The 23,855-nt window shown below is 43.3% G+C and overlaps 1 protein-coding gene across 1 annotated transcript in view; it reads right to left on the reverse strand.

Moving 5' to 3' along the window:
- Nucleotides 1-18,892, reverse strand: part of SLC38A1 (solute carrier family 38 member 1) — a 43,059-nt gene extending 24,167 nt beyond the window's left edge. Inside the window, exons 1-4 of the mRNA XM_035128289.2 lie at nt 18,439-18,892; nt 9,105-9,299; nt 4,550-4,625; nt 3,063-3,178 (exon numbers count right to left, since the gene is read on the reverse strand). Coding sequence (XP_034984180.1) covers nt 3,063-3,178; nt 4,550-4,625; nt 9,105-9,223 — 311 coding nt within the window. The 5' untranslated portion in view covers nt 9,224-9,299; nt 18,439-18,892. The remainder of the gene's footprint in view (nt 1-3,062; nt 3,179-4,549; nt 4,626-9,104; nt 9,300-18,438) is intronic.
- Between the last annotated feature and the right edge of the window lie 4,963 nt (nt 18,893-23,855).

Here is a 23,855-nt window from a genome sequence, read left to right on the forward strand (position 1 = left end):
ACAGTCCTGGCTCTGGGTCTGTTTGCTGCTTAAAGGTCCAAGAGAAGGCCAGAGTTTTCTTTTTTCTTTTTGCCAATCAGCAACTTTTGGTCATTTTTATTATTAAACTGGGTAAATACTAAAGTTATTCTCACTTCCCTCCCACCATTTCTCAGAATACTGGGCTACAAATGAAATGTGGTTTTTGCCTAATCGCGAGTGAAGGCCTTTGCCTCATCACCTATCTGAGCCCTGTTCTTGATGTTGACAACATGGTCTTTCGTCCGAGAGCAGGCTTGCTACTAAGTAGCTCCTCGCCCTCAAAAGCAGTGTTGCTCATTTGTGTGAGTCACCTGCAGCTATCTGTTCCACAAGGTGATTTCCTGTGGTCAAATTGCTCCTGGCTTGCTGAATATTTGTTACATGAAAAATGTAGCCAGACCTGTCCGTACGTTTGCTTTTGTATAGCTTGGGGGCTGAAAAGAAGGGGGGGAGCGCACACAAGGCAAAGAAGGACCCTTCCCTCCTTTTTTGCTCTCCTTTTTCACACAAACTCTCCCTTTCCTCTCATTCAAATAGCCTCAAACATTACATATCTTCATAGCATAAAACACACCTGAAGAATCTCCTTGGCTGCCTTCAAAAACTGGGGGGGGGGAGGTTGTTGGCAGGAAATAGTTCCTCTTTCTATTGAACAGGTCCAAGGCTGGATATTTTGCTATCTCTGGACAACCTCATTGACTAACCTCACCACTACCCCCCCCCAAAAAAACCCAATTCATTCTTTCACTCCATATGTGATCTGGAAATGTGTGAATCACCTTGAATATTCTGGGTAGATTCTTGAGGTTCCCAGCTCAGTTTTTTTTAAAAAAAGCTTCATTCTAACACCTGTAGCTCTAGTAACCCAGCTTTTGATACACTGCAATGTAGCCACAGCTTCCCTTGGAAACAAAGATTTTGGTTACAGTGTAAAAAAAAACAACCTAACGCACATTTATCCTTGACTGTGAAGCAGTTTGTGGTTCCTTTGTAACAAATATTAGATACTCAACAATGACTCTGGGTATTGAGTAGCACATATATGACCTCTCTTGAATTTCTCCAGTGCAGTACTGTACTGGAATTTATTTATTTTTAACAATGTACGTAATTGCAAAGGGTGCATTTCAGGTAGAAGCTCTCCTGCCCATGAAATAAACTATTAATTTTAATCTGGTTCGCATTCATTTCAACAAGGCTTGCACAAGGCACCCTCTCTCTGTAACCTGCCCACACAATATGTATATTTACTCAGAAGTAACCCCCATTGTATTCAAGAGGATTTATTCCCAAGAAAATATACACAGGATTTCAGTTACAGTCTGGTTTTCTCTCTATGTTCACATTAATAGGATCTTCTAAACTACTTTTTAAAATCAAATTTTATTTTAAAAATATAACATGTCTCTGGAGCGAAAAATATTTTTATGTTTTTTGAGGGTGGGCACTGATTCATCTTTAATCTATAAAATCTGTTTTGTTTACAAGAGACATCTTTTTCAAGGAAGCTGTAAAACTGCTTCACAAAGGTGTTTCTTTTTTAAAGACTGTGAAGTTACTGCAATGTTCCTTTACACTCTTTGGCACTTCTGGAAGATTGAAAGAACCTGTGTTTCTAACACCTAAAGTCTTACTTAAAGCTTAAGTAATTCACTCCTATATGCAATTAAAACTTTTCAGGTTTGCTCCTTCAGATGCTGCTAAGATACTGGAACTTATATAGAGGAAATATATTTTGGTCTAGATAAGAATACTCAAATGACGAGCTGGGACCTACCAATGACCAAAGGCAAACATTATGGATGGACTGCCAAAATGCATCTAATAAGCATTCATTATTGGGAGATTTTAAAACAGCTATAAGGTTTCCCCCAGTAACATCTTAAGGGTATCCAGCGCCGTGATTCAAGAATCCTTCGGCGCCCCCCCCCCCCCACGGCAGCAGTAGCGGGCGGCTGAGGGGTGGAGACGGAGGATTGTGGCGCCTGGACGGCGCACACCACCTTGCAGGGGCGCAGAGCTCACCTCCCGCAGAGGGGGCTCCGCAGCCTCCCGCCCTGGACTGGACCGGCCCCTCCTTGGTGCCTCCCTCCAGTGGCTGCTCTGGGACACGGCAGTGGCCATTGAGCTTCCTCCATGAAGCAGAATCAGCAAGACTCCTACCTAGAGTGGCAACCCTCCACAAATAACACTTACAGGTTGGGTCTAACCCACTGGATTCAATGGGACTTGCTTTCAAGAAAGTATGCTAGGAATTGAAGCCTCTGTTGTTCATAGCATTAAAGCATTTTTGCACTAACCTACTACATGTTTTAATTCAAAATATTATTATGGGGTATAATATTGCTGGCTCAGAACAAGAACTATTTCTCTGAAATGTGCTAGTTTTCAATGCTGTGATTTTAATATATGATCACCTAAACACAATTTCCTAAGGATAGGTAACTGGGGTGGCTTACTCAAGAGTAAATTCATTGAAATTAATGAACATGTCAGGGCCATTAATTTTGATAGGTCTGCTCTGAGTAAAACTTAGTTGAACATCACCCCCAGAAATCAGATAAGAATAATGCCATTTAATAGTGCATTTGTTCTCTGAGAGATGTTTTAGCACAAGGGAAAGCATCCCCAAACTGCGGCCCTCCAGATGTTTTGGCCTACAACTCCCATGATCCCTAGCTAACAGGGCCAGTGGTTGGGGAAGATAGGAATTGTGGTCCAAAACATCTGTAGGGCCGAAGTTTGGGGGTGCCTGTTTTAGCACAAGGGAAAAGTGGCATTGCTTGGGATTCTATGCAATCCTCTGCCTTACTCCTACAGAAATAAATCTGAAGGTGAAAAAGAAGAAACTAGACACCAGTGTGTTGGGCTGCCTAAATGTTAAACAGCTGCCTTTTAAGTTGTATGTGAATTGCACACTTAGTTTTTAATAGCTTATTTCATTTATTAAAACAGCATATGAATGGAGTATGAACATTGATTGATCATGTCTGTGTCAAAGTGAAAATTTAAGTAAGGCCTTTTGCATGTTGATGACTTACGTAAAGAGCAGGATTCCTGTGTTGGCCAACGCAAAGGCAAGACCTAATATTCCACTGCCCATAATGGCATTGCTGAGATTGAAGACAGACATTCCCAATGAAGTTGTGCCTGGAATCTGTACAGGTTGAAGTAAAAGGGGAAAAAAACTTCCTATGGTTTGCAGCATATTTGAAAAGGATCCTATGCTTTTTTCTGAATATACTTTCTCATCCCAACCCTTTCCCTTGAGTCAGATAATTTGATTATTTGCCCATTTGGGTACAGTGGCAAGAGGTGAATTATTATAATTGAAAAGCCACAAAAGTAACAGAGAGAACATAGGATGATACCCAACAAAGTCATACATTCACTAGATGCATTGAAATCAAATAGACTGAATATCACCTGTAATTTCACACTGAGGCCCCAGGAATCTGCCATTCATGCACGATGTTCTAACTGAACTCTTCTAGAAAAGGGAAAACTCTCAAGGGGGGGGGGGCTACACTCAGGAAAGGCCTTGGAGGCACTGCCTACTCCCTGGGATTGCTCCTTGGCCCGTGGGACCTCCTCCTGCGCAAAGCCCCATTTGCCATGTTTCACCCCTTTCCAAAGCTCTCCCCCTCCAGGATGTCCAGAGGCTTCCAAGGGCTGTAGGCCCAAAAAGCCAAAAGAAAATAGATGCCGGGAGGAGGGAAAGGAGAGATCTATGGAGCCAGAAGGAAACAAAAAAGGAGCAGATGGGGGAGAGGAAAGAGGATCTAGGAAAGACAAACAAATGAAGACAAAGGAAAATTCCTTCCGAAATGGTTTCCTGCCTGGAGCAGCCGACAAGAATGACGTGCAGTGGAGCTGGCAGGAAGCTGAGCTGGTGAAGGGGTTGCCCTGCCCACCAGGTATACCCTCATGAAAGTCTGACTTCCTGCCAGTGGAGAAATGGGTGGTGACATCCCACACAATCCTTCCTCCAGGACAAGAGAACTCTGTACTTACAGATACCTCTTCTACCAAGGAGCTTAACCATTCACTTCAGTGGAACTCAAAAGAGTTCGGTGTGGTGTAGCAGTAAAATGTCGGGACTAGGAACATGAAGACCCCGGTTCAAGCCCTGACTTAGCCACATGAAGCTAACTGGGTGATCTGGCGTCAGTCAGTATCTTTTAGGTTAACCTACCTCACAGGATTGTTATGAGGGTAACATTTGAGGTTGGGGAGAATTGAGCACACTGCCTTAAGCTCTTTAGAAAGGAGAATATCGATGTAATAAATAAAATGTGGGTGAGCTGTTCCACAAACAGCAAAGGAGATCTGTTTGCAAAGGAGATCTGTGTGCAACTGTAGGACAGGGGTAGCAGACATGGTTCTCTCCAGATGTTGCTAGACTCCATCTCCCAACAGCCCCAGATAGCATGGCCAGTGCTCAGGGATTATGGGAGATGTAGTCCAACAGCTTTTGGAGGGCATCAGGTTGGCTCTTCATGCAAGGAGGGCAAGGAGGGTAACCTACATATTCATCACATTTCTTCTTTTCCAAGTGGCTGTTGGTTAGGCTTCTTCTGCTCTCGCGGTCTGAAATAAATTTACTGAAAAAGAACAAACAGGATTTTCTTTAGCATTACATCATACACAGGAGGAACATATATTAGTGCTATTATTGAGCTGTAGCCGTTATGGAGTTGGTGTGTATTGTTTTAATTAAGCTACTACCTAGAACCCAGTTGTACAAGAAGGTTGGGCCATAAGGAAATGAATCATACAGATAACGGCATGGGTTGGTACACACACGAAAGAAAAGACACACAAAAAGGGATAGGCATGAATGATTAAGTCTGGGAAGTACATATGTACAGAGCCATATTCAGCTCTCCTATAAACTGCCATGAGGAAGGAAGACTAGTTTAGATTGTTGGAGGGATTTTAAAACCATTAAAACAATAATCTGCTGGGCTTCAGTTGTCTTACAGGGGCTTCTCTCTTTGAATAGTGGCATTTTGGGGGGTCTTCTTGCTCAATTTGCTGAATGACACCCTAGGCATCTGCCCCAAGGTCCTACCCTGAGGGCACCACTGCTTTTACACTAATTTACAGAGGACAGCTCTACTGAATGCCATTAGCCATATAGCTGGACAAAGCCTCCATTTTCAAAGGTGGCATTACCAAAGGTCTACCAAGTCCAGCATACTGTTTCACCAGTGTGGCCAGCCAGATGCTTGCAAGAAGACCATAAGGAGGGCAAACATGGACGGAAAAAACCCTCAGGATAGGCCATGAACTCCAGCTTCGCCTGCTTGCTAATGCAATTCATTGTGCTTGTGAACCAATGCTAGCTACAGCTGGAAATCAAATGCTGGATGAGATGGGGTTTCAGTGTGATCCAGTTATAGGCATTAAAAATACATTTGTGGACTGCACTGTAAATCTTGTTTTTCATTATTTTTAAAATTTATCTATACAGAAATATATTCAGTATAAAAGTATTATATGTTAGGGTGCTTGCCACCAGGATTTATGTTGCTCATGCCATACATATTTGGCGTTTGATCCAGCTACCGTGTTTCTCCCAAAATAAGACGTGCCTATAAAATAAGCCATGGCACGATTTTCTTGAAGCAACAAAATATAAGACATACCCCCAAAATAAGCCATACCGGGGTAGTGGTGGGAGCAGGTCTGGATGGTGGTTCTGTAACGAAGAGTAAAAGGAAGATGCCTGTCCTTGCCGGAACCGCCACGTGGAGCTCAGCCCGAGCGGGAGCCGGCAAAAGCTGCAGGATGCGCTGTGCCGAGCCCCGACCTAGCGGGACCTGGCGAGAGTCACAGTGCGCGCCGCGCCGAGCCCCGACCCAGCGGGAGCCGGCAAGGGCAGTGGCACGCGCTGTGCCAAGCCCCGACCTAGCGGGACCCGGCGAAAGTCGCAGCGTCCCGACCCAGCGGGTGCCGGCAAGGGCAGCGGCACACGCTGTGCCAAGCCCCGACCTAGTGGGACCCGGCGAAAGTCGCAGCGCCGCACCGCGCCGCGCCCTGGCCCCGCGGGAGCCGGCAAGGGCAGCGGCGCGCGCCGCACCAAGCCCCGACTTCAGAGAGCTCTGAAGTGACGATTTCCTGGCTCCCAACTCACTCTCAGCTATCACGCTCCCAGCTACTGCGTTTAAAGCAAAAGAGAAATGCCAACCGAAGTCCGAAGGCTGGGGATTGTTTGCTTTTTCATTTACATGTAAATAAATATGCACTCATAATAACCAAAGCCGGGACCTCCTGGTACGCTGCCAATGAGAGATCTCTGGCAGCTCCGATTCAGAGCTCCAGACTCACAGCAGTTTAGCAGCTATTTAAGGCGCCCCTCCACCGGTTGTTGACTGAGCATCAGGCAGGCTCTATTTGAGGTGCATGCAACGCGCACTCCGTTTCAGAGCAGTCTCAAGCCAGCTCGGGAGGCTGGTTCAGCAGCCCGAAAGCTCTGCCCTTTAACCCTAGAGGTTTGGCCGCTTTGTGGTGAAAAGGCAGTCTGCACAAACTCATGATCCCAGGGTCGGGGTGGGGAGGTCAGCTGGTAAGCCTCCTCCCCAGCCCATATAACTCGCACCTGATAGGCTCTGCCATGCTGAAGGACTCAGCAAGAGCCGCAGTTGCAAAACTCTGACTGTGAAAGCTCTGTAAGGATACCAGCCCAGTTGTTGTACCATACTTAATAAAAAATAAAATAAGACATCCCCTGAAAATAAGCCGTGGTGTGTTTTTTTTGGAGGAAAAATAAATATAAGACGTGTCTTATTTTAGGAGAAACACGGTAAGTACATGGGATTTACTAACTCAAGTCTCATTGATTTTATGGATCTACTCTATGCATGGTCAAATCTGGATCCGGTCCTTGAGAACAGAAAAACCAAAAGCAAGGACATATAAGCTCCATTTATTTCAGTGGAAGACTCTGAAGCACACGTTTCTCTGCTCTACTGAAATTAGTGGGACTTAAAGGCTGCAATTCTATGTGCACTAAACTCAGCAGGACTTATCTCTAAGTAGACATGTATGTGTGACAAGTTTAACTGGCTCATATTAAATGCCATGGCCTCCATGCAAATAAATCTGAAAACAATGGAGTTTTAATTAGTCACAGCTAACTTCTTCCATTAGTTTCAATAAAACTTACAGGGTTATTCCTTCATCAAACAGTCTTTAGGATTGCACAGTGAAGTTATGTTCCTGTACATAGCTACTCAGAAGCAATCAGGCCACTGTGTTTAATCAGCCTTACTCCCAGGGAAGTGTACATAGGATTGCAGCTTCAGTTATAACAAACTTTTGCTGGATTAGGGCCAGAAAATATATGAACAAGCAACTTGAACTAATGAAAACATTAGTTTAAAATATTGCATTCTTCGGATTGCTAAAACACGGCATTTCATAAAATTTGATACATTTTGATTTCTTATTCTACACTTCTCCCTCTAAAGGAATTTAGCAAAGGTTCTGCAATCACACAGCTTTTATTAGGTGCACATTTGTGATCTGAGGTTACAACAGTCAGCAAAGCTTTTCTTTCTTTCTTATTTGCTAGAATAAGCTAACAACATTTGCAACAGCTAATCAAGCCATTAAAACAGCAAGGCATGGTGAAAACATATGTGCGTATATTGAAAACAGAGCTTTTATCCTGACTCAAAATGGACCTGAGAAGGATTTGACCTATTTAGCTCTTAGTCTGCTTGCCTCAAACATAATGAACAGCTCAAGACCTCCTGGGAGTGTATCACTTCAGAATGCAGGTGGAGAAATACATGCTGAATGCTCTACCCTTTGTGTATGTCTGTATATGTAAACACACACACAGGATATACAGTGCAAAGAAAACAAAACTAGCCCAGCTAAGAGAAGCCTGGTCTATAACCTTTTTTTTCTTATATGCTAGTTTTCTATGAGCTGAGCTTCTTTTCTTTGGCAGTGGTAGGGTTAGGGTTCAGTCTTATCTGTAGCATGGAATACTAGAACAATTAAAATGTACATACAAAATATGCATCCGCAATTAAGCTAAAGGCCACAACGTTACAAAGACAGCATCAAACAGGCAGTAGGATTGAAACTGTATCAAAAAAAGCTTGGGAAACTTAGAAGCGTATTTGCCTGGCTGGCACTAAAAGGGCAATAAAATAGGAGTCAGGCAAACATCTCTGGGGAGAGCACTCTACAAGTAAGAGGGTCCTCTCCATGGTAACTACTCACCACACCTAAAATGATGGCGGGGGGAGGCTCTACTGAAGTTTTTAATGTACAGGTAGGCACATACCAAGACAGGAGGTTCTTTAGGTAACTTGGGTTCAAGTAATTTTGCTTTAGAACAGGAGATGGTGCAATGTACTGTCAAAAGCAGGTGGGTTATCCTTGATCTAGCATTCTTCCACCAAGTTGGCCTTCATGAGATTTTTGAACTTTCAAGCTCATTTATTTAAGAATGCATCATGCTGCATCAAGTTCAGCAGCAGAAAAACAGGTGCTTGGTGCAATATGCAATAATAATAACAAATAATCTTGCTTGAAGATGCACAAATCTCAATGTAAACCAAATTAATGAAGAATCCTGCACAACAGGGAAGTTTACTCTTTTACATTATGCTCCAAACCTAAGAAAATTGGATTATCTGAACCGTCTTTCAGTTTGGAACCAATTTAGCCACTATTTTGGCGACCGAAAAGTAGACAAAGACCCAGAAACATATAAGATTGTGTGTAATGCTAATCCCAAATGTTAAATGTTGTTGCTTCTTCTTTTTCTTTTTACTTTGTGCTGTGCTTTTAATGACCAGGCTGAGTTGTGGGGTTGGTTGGTTACACAGCACACTATACATTTGTATTAAATATGCCAACATTTAAAGGTTGAAAAAATTAGTACACTATGTTTTTACTGCCAATGCCCAACAGAGGCTGGGTATGAAATTCAAATCACATTCTCAAATGGAACATGACTCAGTAATGAATCATTCATGAGCTGTGTTTCAAGTCAGAAACACTGTTTTTAAGCAACGTGTTTTCACACGGTAAATCTGGGCCAGTGGAAAACTACTCACCTATTCATCTGGCCATTTTCTACTTCTGTGAAATCATTGGAGTCGTTGCTGATGTTATCATCCTCAGGAACTGTCATATTCTGCATCTCGGTTAATTCTAGGCCTGCTTTGAAAGGCATCTTGATTTAGTGAACTTATTCTGAAGCCTGCCTGGTCTTTAGAGATCAGTAGCACCTGTAATGTGAGCCTGAAAACCTGCAGAAAGGAAAGAAAAGAGAAAAATTCAAAGTCAGAATAAGAGAATGAACAATAACCTCTCAAGTGTCTCTCTCTCTCACACACACACACCTTGGTGCTAGGACTTTCTCTAGGATTGGTGATCTGAATGCTCTATATGGCATTTGTATATTTCTACCATCAGTATATAATTGTTGACAGACAAACAGCAGTCTGAGAACTTTGGGGAAGATTAAGAGAGATTCTTCCTCCCCATCTAGATGTATTTAATTTTGCACAACATATAATCAAGGTTGTCATTCGGCAAGCAAAGCGTTCTACTCCAATGTGTGTACATACTTTGAGAAAAATGCAAAATTATGAAATTAAATATTATTGCAGGTTATATGAGGTGAAAAAAACTTTATTAATGCTTGCACTCTTAACAACTAATTTAATAATTACATTTACACCATGCCCTTTTTGTGGCAGCTGCCACGCTTCTCTCCCACATCTCCTCCTCAAAATAACTCTCTTCAGTTGAGAGATAAGAGACTGTTTCAAGGCCACCTGGTAAGATTTATAGCTGTGTGGGAATTTTAACCCATGTCTCTCCAGTCCCAATACAATGAATGCAGTTCCTCTGGATGCAGTTGCACATGTAACACCATCATGCATTTTTCCTGGACTGCACCTGCTGTTTAATGCCGATAGTGCAGGGTCACCATTTACTCTACAAACTAGTTACCTGGAGTGGTGACAGGCTGCATATTAGCATGGACAAAGATACTATGTGAATAATCCTTTAAAAAGAAGACAATTATGCAGGGAGAAGGTAAGGAGATTAAAAATCCTATCAACAGTGTAAAGCAGGGGTGGCTAACCTTATTTGGCCTAAGGGCCACATTAATCCTTGGCCAAACATCTGGTGGCCACATGTCAGAAATGGGTGTGGCCACTCCCCCTCCTACAAACACACAGTCACCTCTTAGCTGATCCATGCAGATCCGCAGAAGAGAGGATCTGTATCAAAGGATCGTTCCAATGACTGTCATAAGTGGACTGCAACTCACCAGGGTCTGGTGACATCTGTTTCAGTGCATCTGAAGAAGTGTGCAAGCACACGAAAGCTCATACCAATGACAAACTTAGTTGGTCTCTAAGGTGCTACTGGAAGGAATATTTTTATTTTATTTTGACCACGACAGACCAACATGGCTACCTACTTATAATTTCCAGATAATGAAGCTGGGACATGATTGAAGCCTGCCACCTGCCCTAGACATTTTGGCCTCCCAATGGAATGTTATTTCATAGGGAAGGGAAAATCTTGTTTATACAAGTACAGTATCCTTTAAAATTATAATTTTGTTGCCATTTCTAAAGCAGTACCAGCTGCTCATTTTTAAAACCATGTTTTAAAAGTACATCAAACCTGGAGAAAGTAGCTAATAAATTCAGTATGTAGCATAAAACACTGACAACTGAGAATCACTGGCCTGTGAGAGCTCCAGTTGGATAACCGCCTCGACCAAAGGCATCATGAACTTTGGAGAAGCACAAACTCAGGATGAAAGGGAGAAACGGGCTAAGAGGAAAGCATGCTTGGAAAATCCTCACTGTGGTCAACTCCCACCCAGAAACCTATGTCTCCACTGTAGAAGGACGTGTGGATCCAGAATTGGCCTCCACAGTCACGTACGGAGTCACTGTTAAAAGCGTGATTATGGAAGACAATCTTACTCAGCTACGACTGATTGGCAAAAAAGAAAGAAAGAAGTAGTGGTAATAATGACGGCAGCAACTATTGTACAGTTAAAACGTGCCATTGAACTAATTAGTGATAATACTATTAGCGAGCATCACTTATTAAATGTTCATCTTATCTTTGTCTGGCTGTGGGAAATGTGATGAGAAAAAAACTGATTTATAAGGCTATTAAAAGTGTAAGGACAGAAATTTATATTCCACCTTTTCTCCAAGAGGCTCAAAGTGGTGTATGTGGTTCTCTCCTCATTTTATTCCCACAACTCTATGAAGTAAGTTAGGCTGGGAGACAGTGATTGGCCCAAGGTCACCCTGTGAGCTTCATGGCAGTGTGGGGATTCGAACCCTGGTCTCACAGGTCCTAGTCCAGGCAGCACTCTAACACTGACCCTTATGGGGTCTCTTAAAATTACTTTCTTTTTTTAAAAAAAAGACTTTCAGCCTCCATTCCTTTGGACTGTTTCCACCTGAGTTCAGGTAGATTTTAAAGCTGGGCTTTAGAGGGTACTAGCTTCAGCCATAGAAGTCAACAATTTGCTTACAGTCTGAAATTGGATTCCTCTTTCTGTTCATAGGCAGGCTGATCTTGCTAGAGGCTCATTTATGTGCCTAAGTGATGCCTTCAGACCTAGAGCTCTAGTTACACATAAACTGCTTCCTTTATGTAAAGACTGCCATGTGATATCTTTTGTGTTCCCTCCTCTCCCTAGCCTCACCTTTGAAAAGAAGAGGACGAGGACCAGGAAGACTGACTAGAGAATTATTGGCATAAGTTATTAAGTTCCACAGCAACTCTAAAAACTGGCCCTTTCAAACAAAACACATGCCAAGAACTAGAAAGGAAGGAAGTTATCACAGGTGATAATTTCTAGAAGATAAAGTTCAGCAACAGGAAAGAGATTTTTAAAAAGCACAATTGCTTGTAAAACATTGAATGTAAAAGGCAGGCTCGATAAGGAATGTTAAATATAACCCGCTTTTTAAAAAGAAAGAAAAGGAGGGAAGTCTTCAAATGGGTTGTGATCTCATAACATTGATGTAAGTAAGTGAAAGCTTATTACAAAGTTTAACCATCTAAGTACTTCTGCTCTGAGGGGATAATACTATCCTTTTCTTTAAGGGAAATAAAGATTCACTGAGGAAATAGCAAACATTCAGAAATAAATCCAGCACTGACCCTTTCTGCACTTCTATTTCTTTGTAGGCTTCTTCCTCAGATATATAAATGATTAGGTTATATAGATGAGTTTCTAACACTGCCTTGAACATGCTCTAATTGCCATTGGAGAAGTATGGATGAGGGGGAAGAGTCTCAACAACTTTGCCCCCCCCCAAAAAAAAGTTCAACAAGTTTTGTGTCCGAATTTGAAATATTGAAATATGGCAACCCTAAATTAGGCATATTAATGCTTCCATTATTATGCTACTGATCATTGTTAGAAACTCAAGAGATATAAGGTAAAAAGGGTAAAGGACCCCTAACAGTTAAGTCCACTCACAAACGACTCTGGAGTTGCGGCGCTCATCTCGCTTTACTGGCCGAGGGAGCCAATGTTTGTCTGCAGAGTTTTTCTGGGCTATGTGGCCAGCATTACTAAGCCGCCTCTGGCGAAACCAGAGCAGCGCACGGAAATACCATTTTACCTTCCTGCCAGAGAGGTACCTATTTATCTACTTGCACTTTGACCTGCTTTCGAACTGCTAGGTTGGCAGGAACTAGGACCGAGCAACGGGAGCTCACCCCGTCACGGGGATTCGAACTGCCAACCTTCCGATCGGCAAGCCCTAGGCTCAGTGGTTTAGACCACAGTGCCGCTAGGCGCCAAATGGCTCCATAAACCAAGGTTACAGTTGCCAAAATGGAATTTTGGGGCAAGACGGCTCTAAAGTCTTATTTTTCAAATGATGGGCTGCCTGTGATTGATTATCAGTAAAACATCTGGCTAGTTCATATGACAACCTTCAGCTGGGCTAAGAACTTTTGAGAACTTAAATAAGAAAAGCCACTTGATCCAGGGCCTGTCAAATATCTATTGGCCTGTTCCGACCTCTTTTTCTTATGGTGACACAGACCATTCATAATGTAGGAATATTCTTTGCAACTATGAGCAGGACAGTGGGGTGGGGTAAATGAAGACAAGCTATAGCAATTAACTATAGCATTGTTTACTGCTTGCTCCTGCTTGCTGCACAGAAAAAGCATATTGGTTCATGAAATTCATTCTGATTGTGCACATAACATACAACGGATAGAAATTCTACAGGATGTGGTATTATTGTGTAAAAACAGTTGAGTTCCAAAGATCACCAGGCATGCACTTCCAGATGGTGGAGATGTCAGGTGCCATCCTGGTGCCCAGGCAGCTTCCCTTGGTTCCAAGTGACCGATAGCAGGGTGCAAAATATGCCTGGCTAATTTTGAACACTGCCACTGATGAACCACCTATTAGCCATACTGCATATATGCAGAAAGGGCATGTTTTCTAAGTTTGAAAAAGTTTGCGAAACAGAAAAGAGAATTTTCTGATAGGTGTGGGCTTTCATTTCACACAGATAGGGTATATTGAATGTGTAAAAGTCAAAGGCCTGGCCTGCTACTGCAACCCTACTTCTCCCACCCACCCCCCGGCAACACACACGCTCCATTTGGAGACATAAACAGAACGTTCTATTCAACTGTTAAAAAAAGAGAGTTCCAACAAACCATACTGCACATGTTCAGAAACTGGTTTCCTGCTACCAGGTTGATAAATAGATCAGGAATCATTAAACTCTAATCTGACTGCTCTCACTGCATTTAGCTTTGGGCAAATCACATGCACCACCAAGGGGAGAAAATGCAAATCAATTCAAGCTCATCGTTCTCCTTTGAAACTTCTCTTAGCCAGGCTTGGGAAAGGGACAGATTGAACTGAAAAATATATGATGTTGCTAATTTTTCTAACCTCTGGGAAAAATCCCTTCTCTGTCAGCCAAACACAGAAGCAGCTTTTGGTGTGCTTATTAAGCACTCTGTGCTAACACCATAGCTGTCAAGTTTTCCCTTTTCTCGCGAGGAAGCCTATTCAGCATAAGGGAATTTCCCTTAAAAAAAGGGAGAACTTGACAGCTATGGCTAACACCAAGCCCAACTCCATACTGAACCATGAAGTTGTACTCCTGCAAGGAACAGTCTTCTGTGACTGTTTGTCCATCTTGTCCCCAGCACCAATTTGCAGCTCAAGGAAAAAGCAAGGATGAGAAGGGTTTGCCTGCTGGTGGGACAGGGTCTTCAGCGTACCCAACCAGGCATGGAGCTGTCAACCAAGGATCAGGAACAAGAATCATCAGTAGTGCTCCCTGCATATATTTGCTCCATTTCTGAATACCTTGTTTTTTTATTGTATGTGCAGAGATTTAATAACTTTGATGCATAGAGCATGCTTGCCATAGAAGACTATAAATCTGCATGCATGAGTCTGGATCACAATCACTCACAGTCATATGTACGTCATTGAATGAGCAGTGGTGGCGTAAAGTTCCCCACAAATTAAACAAACACAAACAAACATAAATGTCACACTGCTCGCTTGTCAACAGTAAAGGTGAACTATTTGCTTTGCTTGTTGACTGGAGAGATGAGTAGCCAGCCCATGAGAGGTGCCCTCTGAGACCTGTGTTCCTAAATTCATCCCTGTGCTGATAACTCAGCATAACCATGAGAAACCACTGTGATTACACATGCCAGCATGCAGCTACAAACTAAAACAAATTGCTGTGCTATATCAAATCAACACACCACTAACAGTGCAGTCCTATGCATGACTACTCAGAAGTAGTCCAACTGAGTTTAGCAGGCTTTACACCCAGGAAACTGGCTACAGAATTACAGCCAAACATTTAAAATAGAAGGGGGAGGGCAGGTGCAGGCATGGGGTGGAGAGATCACAAATGCAGAACAGACATAGTAAAAAGCAATTAATTCTGCACTTTGCTGGAAGTGTACTGAATATTATATATATATTCATGTTCATTAACATCCTCTTTATCAGCTCACATGCGATTTCTCTGAGCCTGTTCTCGTTTTTTGCAAAATGGACATATTTTATTATTATTTTATTCTAAAAGGAGCATTCTACCAACTAGCCAGCAATGATTTGCATGTGGTAGCTGACAAAAATATAAATATCTTTTTTTAAAAAATACCAAAACATTTAAAACACATACAGTAAGCAAATATAAAACCCTCACCACATCACCTCAAAATGTAAAGCTAATTCAGGCTTGAGAAGAGCTACTGTAAAGAAGGTTAGCTACCCAAACAGTGTTTCATTCAAGTCTCTTAAAATGCATTATTAAGATCATCATGTAGGATATTAAAATTATTCCATAATGCCAGGGCTTTAGACCGCAAGCACCTCTAGCTCATCGGCCTCCTAAATTCTATTCATTCTTTGATTCAGAACATTAAATATATGGACTGAAGGGCTATTTATACAGCATAGAGTCAACTGAAGAGTGCTTTAAATATCTTTTTTCTTGCCCAATTTGTGGTTTAAAGCCCACATTCATTTAGGCCTGAACTATTAAGAGCGAGAGAAAACGATAGCAAAAAGAGGATATTAAGACATCCTCACCATTCTTATCTCTGATCCCAACAATGTAGTGGGGGAAGGCAGAAATCATGTTGTGGGATGGAGGAGAGTTGAGAGCTACATTGTGGATTGGCATGTTCTTCTCTGTATGTACACATCTTTGTTGTTGTTGTTTAAATAGATGAGATAAACTATGTGGCACAAGTAGCGTTATGGAAATTACTCTTCCGTTCTAAGAAAAGCATGTTGGTGGTTTTCTGGTGGTGGATTTCAACTGAACAGCCATTTCCCACCCACTACTTCATTATCAAAGTTCAGTTTGCAAGCTGATGTAAAGTTTAGTGGCTAAGCCCCTCTCCCAAAGAGTCCAATGGGACATCTTTAAGAGCATTTTATTATATTTATACCTTGCCTTTCTTTCACCAAAGATCTTCAGGCAGGATAGATATGAGAAATGGAGCACTTAGGTAACTTTAGACTCTGGGTTTCATCGTGTTGCAGGTGGTGGGGGTGATCTTTAGAAGGTATTTCAGAATCTGGTAAGCCCGGCTTGCTACATCTGCAGGCGCAGGGGCTGTTCCGGGATTTGAGCCCTGGTCTCGCCGGTCACAGTCCAACACTCTCTAACCACTGCACCACATGAATAAATACGGTATAAATGATAAATTCAGCATTCTTTTTGAAATGAAATCAGGCAGGGAAAGGTGAAAACCTCCATAAAAGATGCAACTATTTTCATGGATAAAAGAGGCCTGACTAAAATGTCTATAAAAGGAGCAGAAGGAGACCAGTGGGAGGCAGGATAATCAAATGATACTCTAACATGTTTAAGCAGGCTGAAGACAAGGATGCCAATAATCATAATATTAATAGCCTAAATCCAACACAGAATCGGGACTTACTTAACTTCACCGATTTCAGTGCATTTCAGTAAGTTTAACTCTGTCTTGAATTTAAGCTAATAATACTAATGAGTGTGGTGATTATAAGGGGCACTACACAGTGTTTAGTCACACTCAAAGCAGACCCACTGTAATCAATGGACCTACTCTAGGAATTCATTGGACATCACCCAGTATTTCTGTATTGCCCATGAAGGCAATCAGTGATAGCAACAGGTTGTATGATAACTCTGCTTTGTGAACAAATGGCTTATGGCAGAAAGGACACTGGTGGTGTGTGATAAAAAGAGCAAAGGCGCTAACCACAGGAGAGAGAGAGAAAAGAACAGAACAGAGAAAAAGGCTCTCTAGGAGAGAAACCAAGACTTGGAAAAGATGCCAGCTCTATACAGATTCAGTCTGGAACCAGGCCTGCATTCCTAGCATAACCTTGTACTCCCCAGTGAAGCGGTTATTTATTTGATAAAATTATAAACCGCTTAACTTCCAGTCTCCAAGCGGTGCACAAGGACTACAATACAGCCAAGTGACATAAGAAATTGATAATTAATTCAAAAGTAATCTGTAGCATCCCTCTTGAATACCCAGCAGAGCCCTACAGAATCAGTCTGAGCAGAGTACCGGTAGCAGCATTTTAATTTTGCACAGATGATTGTTATCTTAAAAAGAAAAAGGCACAAAAATGTTCCAGTGGAGCTTTAAAGGGGTGGAGTGGAGTGGGGTGGAGTGGAGTGGGGTGAAACTACTGGTTCTAAAAAAGAAGAAGGCAAATTTGAATTTCCTGTGACAGCAATAACCTCTTTATTCATGGCATGCATAATTTAGACCTGAGTGGGCCACAAGCAAGGTTGGGACAAAGTCTTTTTGTGGTGAAAAGGACCAATGCAGCGAAGCATTAATAAATACACCCACGGCAAATGTACCTAAGCAGCTGAAAAGTCAACTGCCTTAAAAAAAAGAGAAAGATCAGTGACAATATGTTCCATTCAAAAAATTCCCTCATGTCATTTAAAATCTCTCTCTTTTGGTTTCGGTCCACCAACATTCCCTATTTTTGGCTTTCAAGAGTATCAGCTTTAGCTTGCCAGCAATTCAGAAACCCAATTCCATTTGTTAAAATAGAAATAAACTGGGGGAGGGGCTTCTGGAAGAAAGGAAGGGACCATTTCAGGTGGAACCTTTTTGTAAAGTGAGGAGGACAAAGGCGAATTTCACTCTCCCTGCTCGCTCCCCTTCTTTCCCCATGTCAAGGTTGCCAGCCGTCAAATCCGTTTATATATTGGAGGAGCAAGCCCGCTTCTTTTTATTAGGACTACATTCTAGTAACATGGTTTGCGCCTCAGCCTGAACAGTGACCTATGTCTGCTAAAACTGTTTCATTAGGGTCTCATTTAGCATGTGTGTGGTGTATATATACTGTATATTTTATATATATATCTCTCTGAGGTGGAAATAAGTGCGGCGCATGAGTCACACGCATTCGCTTCCTACGCGCCTTTTTCCTCCACCCACAATGGAGAAAGAAAAGAGAGATCAAAACGTGCGGGTCTTTTTCGCAACCGCTACTTGCCCGGGAGAAGAATGCTTGCCAGCCCGAGAACCGAAGGCGGGAAGAAAGGGGGCTGGCTGGGGTAAGGGTCTCCTCACGAGCAGACCCGACAAGAAGCAGCTGGGGGCCCCTAGCCATGCGGCTACGACACGCGGCTCCCGGGCCGCGGCGAGGCGCCTCTTCTCGCCATTTCCTCGAGCCTTTCCCTCAGGCGTGCAGGAGCTCCCGACCTCTTTGGCCAAGCACCTACGCCCAACATGCGCCAGCTAGAAAGCTGCTGTCTCCTGTCCCCGGCCATGTGTCCTTCCGAGGGTGAATGGCTGAGATGAGGGAGGGAGGGAGGACACGAGGCTATCTCTTTGCCACCCCCTCCCCAAACTCCGTACCTGTTAATGCAGCCGATCCCTCTTTTTTTTCCTCCGTCTTCACGAAAAAAAGAAGCCCAAGCTGAGGTGTTTCTCCCGCGCCCCGCCTTCGGGGGAGGGGGTCTCTCCTTTGTTAGAAGATCTGGCTCTCCCTTGGTCGCTCTCGGAATCTTTTTCGAGCTGCTGCAAAGAAGGGGTGACGTTTGGGAGCTCAGAGGAAGAAAATTTGTCTCCTTTTTAAAATTTAATTTAATTTTTAAAGCCAAGCGATTGTTTCTGAGGCGGCGTGGCGAAGCGCTAGACGGAATGAATGGAAGATGCCAAACGACCTTCAAGGGGGCGCTAAGCGCGCAGCTCCCGCCTCCTTCCTCTCGCGTCTCCTCCTCCTCGTCGTCGTAGTCGGTGGGTGAATGGATGCTCTGTGCCTCAGTATCGCATTATTATTATTATATTTTATTCTTAATCCGTTCTTGAGGGATTAAATGCTTTTAAATCTCAGGCTGGGGCGCGTGGGCTCTCCTCCCTCCACCTCCCCCCGCCCCAGCCCTTTTCGTTTCCTTCCTTCCCTCCCTCGCAGGTGGCAAGGATGCTGTTTGCCGTAGGACCATCTGTGCTTTTGTGTTTTGAACGCGATCGGCTTTGCCCCATAATAAGAAAGCGATACGAAGCGTGGGCAAGCTTTCCCTAGGCCTGAGCTGAACCGTTTCTTCTGATCTAGGTGAGGAGAGTTTAAGGGACAACACACATCTAACACACACACACACCAAAGGATTGTACAGTCGGAAGGGACTACGAGGGCCGTCTAGTCCAACCTGCTGCAATGCAAGGAGTCTTTTGCCCAAAGTGGGACCCGAACTCGCAACTCTGAGATTATGGTGCTGATAACGTCAAGGTTGATCCTCGGATGGGACAGCATTGCAGGGGTGATTCTCAGGGTCCCTTCCAACTTTACATTTCTAGGATTCTATGCTGTACGGACAGACCTATCCCATGATATACAGGATATCAGTGGTGCCAACTTGAATAAAATATGGGGGAGATCCAGGTAAGCCCCACCCTGCATAATCAATCACATGATGCTGTGCATGCACACCATTCCAATGGCAATCCCCAACAGCTTAGTGGGGACCTTAGAAGCAGGGGCGTAGCCAGGATCAAAACTAGGGGGGGGCAAGCCATGGTCGTTCAGGGGCGGGGCCAAGGCACAGAAGGGGAGGGGCCACAAAGTGGGCGGGGCTAAAGGGCCAACGGGCCTGATGACATCGTGGCGGTGGCAGCAGCGGCCACCTTGTGCTTCTGGGGCTGGTAGCGTTGGCGGCTACCCTGCTTGGCTGGAGAGGACGGGAGGGTCGGGCAGGCGAGAGGGGGTGGCAGGGCGGGCGAGGGCGAGGCAAGACACGGCCGCAGCCACGACGGCTCCGAGGCGTTGCTGCATATCAGCATAATATTTCAACCATGGTTCAAGCCCCACCTTAGGAAAAAATCCTGCATTGCAGGGGGTTGGACTAGATGACCCTTGTGGTACCTTCCGACTACAATTCTATGATTCTATTGATATATTACCATAGCATATGCATCATTCTGCTTTCTTGAATTGTCCTACTCCTAGGATGTCTGTGGTAGATCACTGGTAGGTCACTGGCACCCCTAAAAAAAGCTCACCCAAAATTTTCCTCCTCCCTCAAAAAAGTTGAACTATGACCTGAAGCCCTAAACAAAAATGGACCTCCCTCCCTCCTAAAAGAAGCTCAACAAGTTTGACCTAACCCCCCAAAAACAGGGCTTCCCTTCCTTTAAAAAAACTCAACAGCTTTGACCTGAACCCCCAGTTTTAAACTCTGAGTAGATCAGAGTCTCTTGGGAGGTGGCCACCCCTGATTTACAGTATACAGATGCAGGAGGAGGGGCAGACTGGAACACCAATGCTTTTTATAAACATCACTGTGTCTGTCAAAGCTACACCCCCCCTTTCTTATTCACTTCTTTTTAGCCTTGCAGAGCCACCTTAGTCAAATTGAATCCCCTGAGTCTGCACCCTCATTAAATCGCCAATAGAACTCTTAATGCTCCTGAATGCTCATTAACAGCTCCCACTTAAGAACAATAGGGTGAAATGGTCAGCTATCGAATCTTGCCTGGGGATATATGCTCCATTGTCTTAACTGCTTAACTACTGGTAGCCACTTTGCTTTATTTATTTGATGTGTTTTTGTTACTGCTGTGTGTCCCCCCCCCCAGCAAGCGGAGACTTAGCTGCTCTTGCTAAAGCAAAGCCCTTTCCACTTCAGTTTTTGGAGGGGAAAAGTGCTGGTTATGGTCTGTAAAATACATTAATTTTTTTGCTTCTAGGGGGGGGCAGCTGCCCCCTCCTGCCCCCCCCTGCCTACGCCCATGCTTAGAAGTTGGCTCCTATGCAGGATAGCCAATCTTTGTTTTATGGGGAGGTAGGGGGGAAACTACACACAGCCTTCTGGAAAGTTGGTGGCAACCTATATACACAGGAAAGAAGGTGGGGTGTTGTTGTTTTTTAAGAGCTTTCTTTGATGTTTCATTCAGTGTCTTATCGCTCCACTTGTCTCTGTTTCATTGCATTCAAAACATCTGGAGGGCCGAGGTTGCCTATGCCTGGGGTAGAGCATGCTTGGGATCCTCAGTCTAGGTGAAGCCGTTGCCACTGTTTTGTTTTCAACATTGCAAAGCAGTAATGTGATTTGTGCTCGAATTATAGAGGGGAACTTGGGGATTCCCATGTGAATTGCCAAACTATGATTTTAAATATAAGGCGGGGGGGGATTTGCTTCCCCCTCCCACCACACTTTATTTCCTTTCCTTGCAGGTGGATGGGCTGCAAAAGGGCATGTGATTTAACAGGAGGCTGCTTTACTTGCCACTATATTTTAGCCAAATCATGCCCCTCTTCAGTCCCTGAGGAAGGGCATCACAAAAAATAGGGGGCTGGGGCCAGGCACTCTTTTCCCCCCACCTGTAATCTGAGCACTGGATTAAACTGAATGGTATATGTGTATTTGTGAAAGCCAAATGTCCAGACAATAATTTTTAGGTTATCTAGTTAAGCCTGATAGTTCTTTTAATGCATACCCTCCAACATTTCTATGATGAAAATAGGGACAGCCTATTCAACAACAAAAGCAACAATAATATTATTATTTATACCCTGCCCATCTGACTGGGTTGCCCCATCCACTCTGTGGGTGGCTTCCCACATATATAAAAACATAATAAAACATTAAACATTAAAAAAAAACTTCCTTCGACAGGGCTGCTTTCAGCAGTGGCAGAGCTACATGCTCCGGCACCGGGAGTGGAGAACAGGAGGCGGCGTGGCTGGCGTTGTGTCCTGGGAGGGCATGGTGCGCTGCCCATGGAGTCCGTGGGGCATTGACACCCCTCCAGGATGGCACCCGAGACCGGACCGCTTCCTCTGCCCCCCCTTGTCTGCCAGTGGCCTTCAGCTGTCTTCTAAAGATTGCATAGTTAGTTACTCATCTTCTTAGCTCAGGGATTACACAACTCCATACCCTCCACCGTTTCTTTGATGAAAATAGGGACATCCTAAGGAAAAGCAGAACATTCAGGATCAAATCAGAATGGGACAGCCTCTATAAATCTGGACTGTCTCTTGAAAATAGGGACACTTGGAGGGGCTGTTTAATGCTACCTGTGTGGTATTTGCCAGCAAGGAGAATTTTAGATAAAAGCTCATTTTTTGGTTTTGCACCACCCTGAGATCTACAGATAAAGAGTGGTATAATAAATAAATAAATAAAATAAATAAATCTTCTTAAGCATACTTAATTCAAATGAAGACCCATTGGCTTTTACTAAGCTTGTCAAGGGTTGCAGCCACAGCTGCCTCTGCCTGTAATGTATAATTGGACATGCATTTCATTTCACTTGCAGAAAACATGTCAGTCTGCGAGGCAAACCACAGCTACATTTTCATGGCAATGTGTGAAGATGGTAACAAAAATTAGCAGAAGGGAATTCCTTCCAGCTCTGCTTCTGGAATTCATGAAATGTGCTTCATCTAGGCGGTATTGTGACAGTTAGATAAACAAAACTGAGCATCCTTTTATCACAGTCTTGTTTGTTTACTATATTAGCTACTGAAGTGTTCCTCTGTATATTTGAGTATTGGGCTCAGCAGTGTATATTATTCATTGGGTTGCATATTGCTTTGTGGCTCCTGTCCATGTTCACATAGTGTGGTGTGTTATATATGCGTGTGTGTTTGCGTGTGCATGTACCAGCATTCTGAGCTCAAGAATCCAGCTGCTAAAAAGCTGGTCTGCGTGCATATGGAATATTGGCTTCCTTGAGAAAAAAATTAGAATTCTTTATGTGGAGTGAGAGAGATCACCACGCTCTGACATCAAAAAGGTCATGTGACTGAGAGAGAAAGGCAGGTGACTGCGGAGGCTTGAATTCATAAAGCAGTCATTGGTAGGTAACATTGGTACAGGGCTATTAAACGACAGCTACCTAACTCTGAGAATGCTACAGTGCCACCACAGGGCTGAAAGATTTACCTGGATCCAATTTCATTTTAAATAACTTACATTTTCCACAGGCCTTGCATTTTCATCTCCTACTTAAACCAATACGATGCTAGTAAAACAAGAAATGCAACAGCAATAAAAATGAGACCTCCCCAATTGCTGCTCACATTTTAATCCCTGCAGCCATGGGTTCATATGATGGCTTCTCTCCGAAAAGAAAAAAACAAAGGCAGATTGACGTCAAAGTTCCTACTTTGGAGGAGCAGCAGGTACCTATGGGGCTTTCCCATGTTGAATTCTTTAAAAATAATATTTCTATTGATTTTTACAGAAATCACATTGTAGAGGGGGGAAACGCAAACATATTCCAAATATATGTTCAGATGCTTTTATACCAAATGTAGACTTGTTTTGTCTGATATAACATTTTCAATTTGGCCATGTACATTTTGTGCAAAGTTTGCAAGTAGGATGTTTAAATAGGATTTTGAAATAGCTGAATAGTTTCTTTTAATCACTGATAATTGCTTCAGGTTGTATTGGCCAGGGAGCCTATGCTAGTCCTGATATTATCTGTACACAGAAAGGGATGGGAACCTGTGAGAAGCTTGACAGCTGAAATCAGATTTCCTGGAATTTGATACTCAAAGTTCGGTCGAAGTCCATTTTGAGCAGTCATTGTTAGTTTTAATATATGTATTGATCATTTCCTTCCTTTCTGAATAAACCGTTACAAATGTCAAAAGAGAAATCCTGCTGCAGAGATGCATCGGTTGAACACCCATTCTTAAGTATTCATTAACTTGCGAAATCAGATAACCTATTAAGCTGTCTTAATACGAGAATGCTCTACCCCACAGGTGCCCATTCAGCCACTTCAGTTGATGGAATTGGCAATAGTACAGGTGCCACAGAATA

The sequence above is a fragment of the Zootoca vivipara genome, chromosome 10 (assembly GCF_963506605.1).
Source record: "Zootoca vivipara chromosome 10, rZooViv1.1, whole genome shotgun sequence".
Lineage (NCBI taxonomy): Eukaryota > Metazoa > Chordata > Lepidosauria > Squamata > Lacertidae > Zootoca > Zootoca vivipara.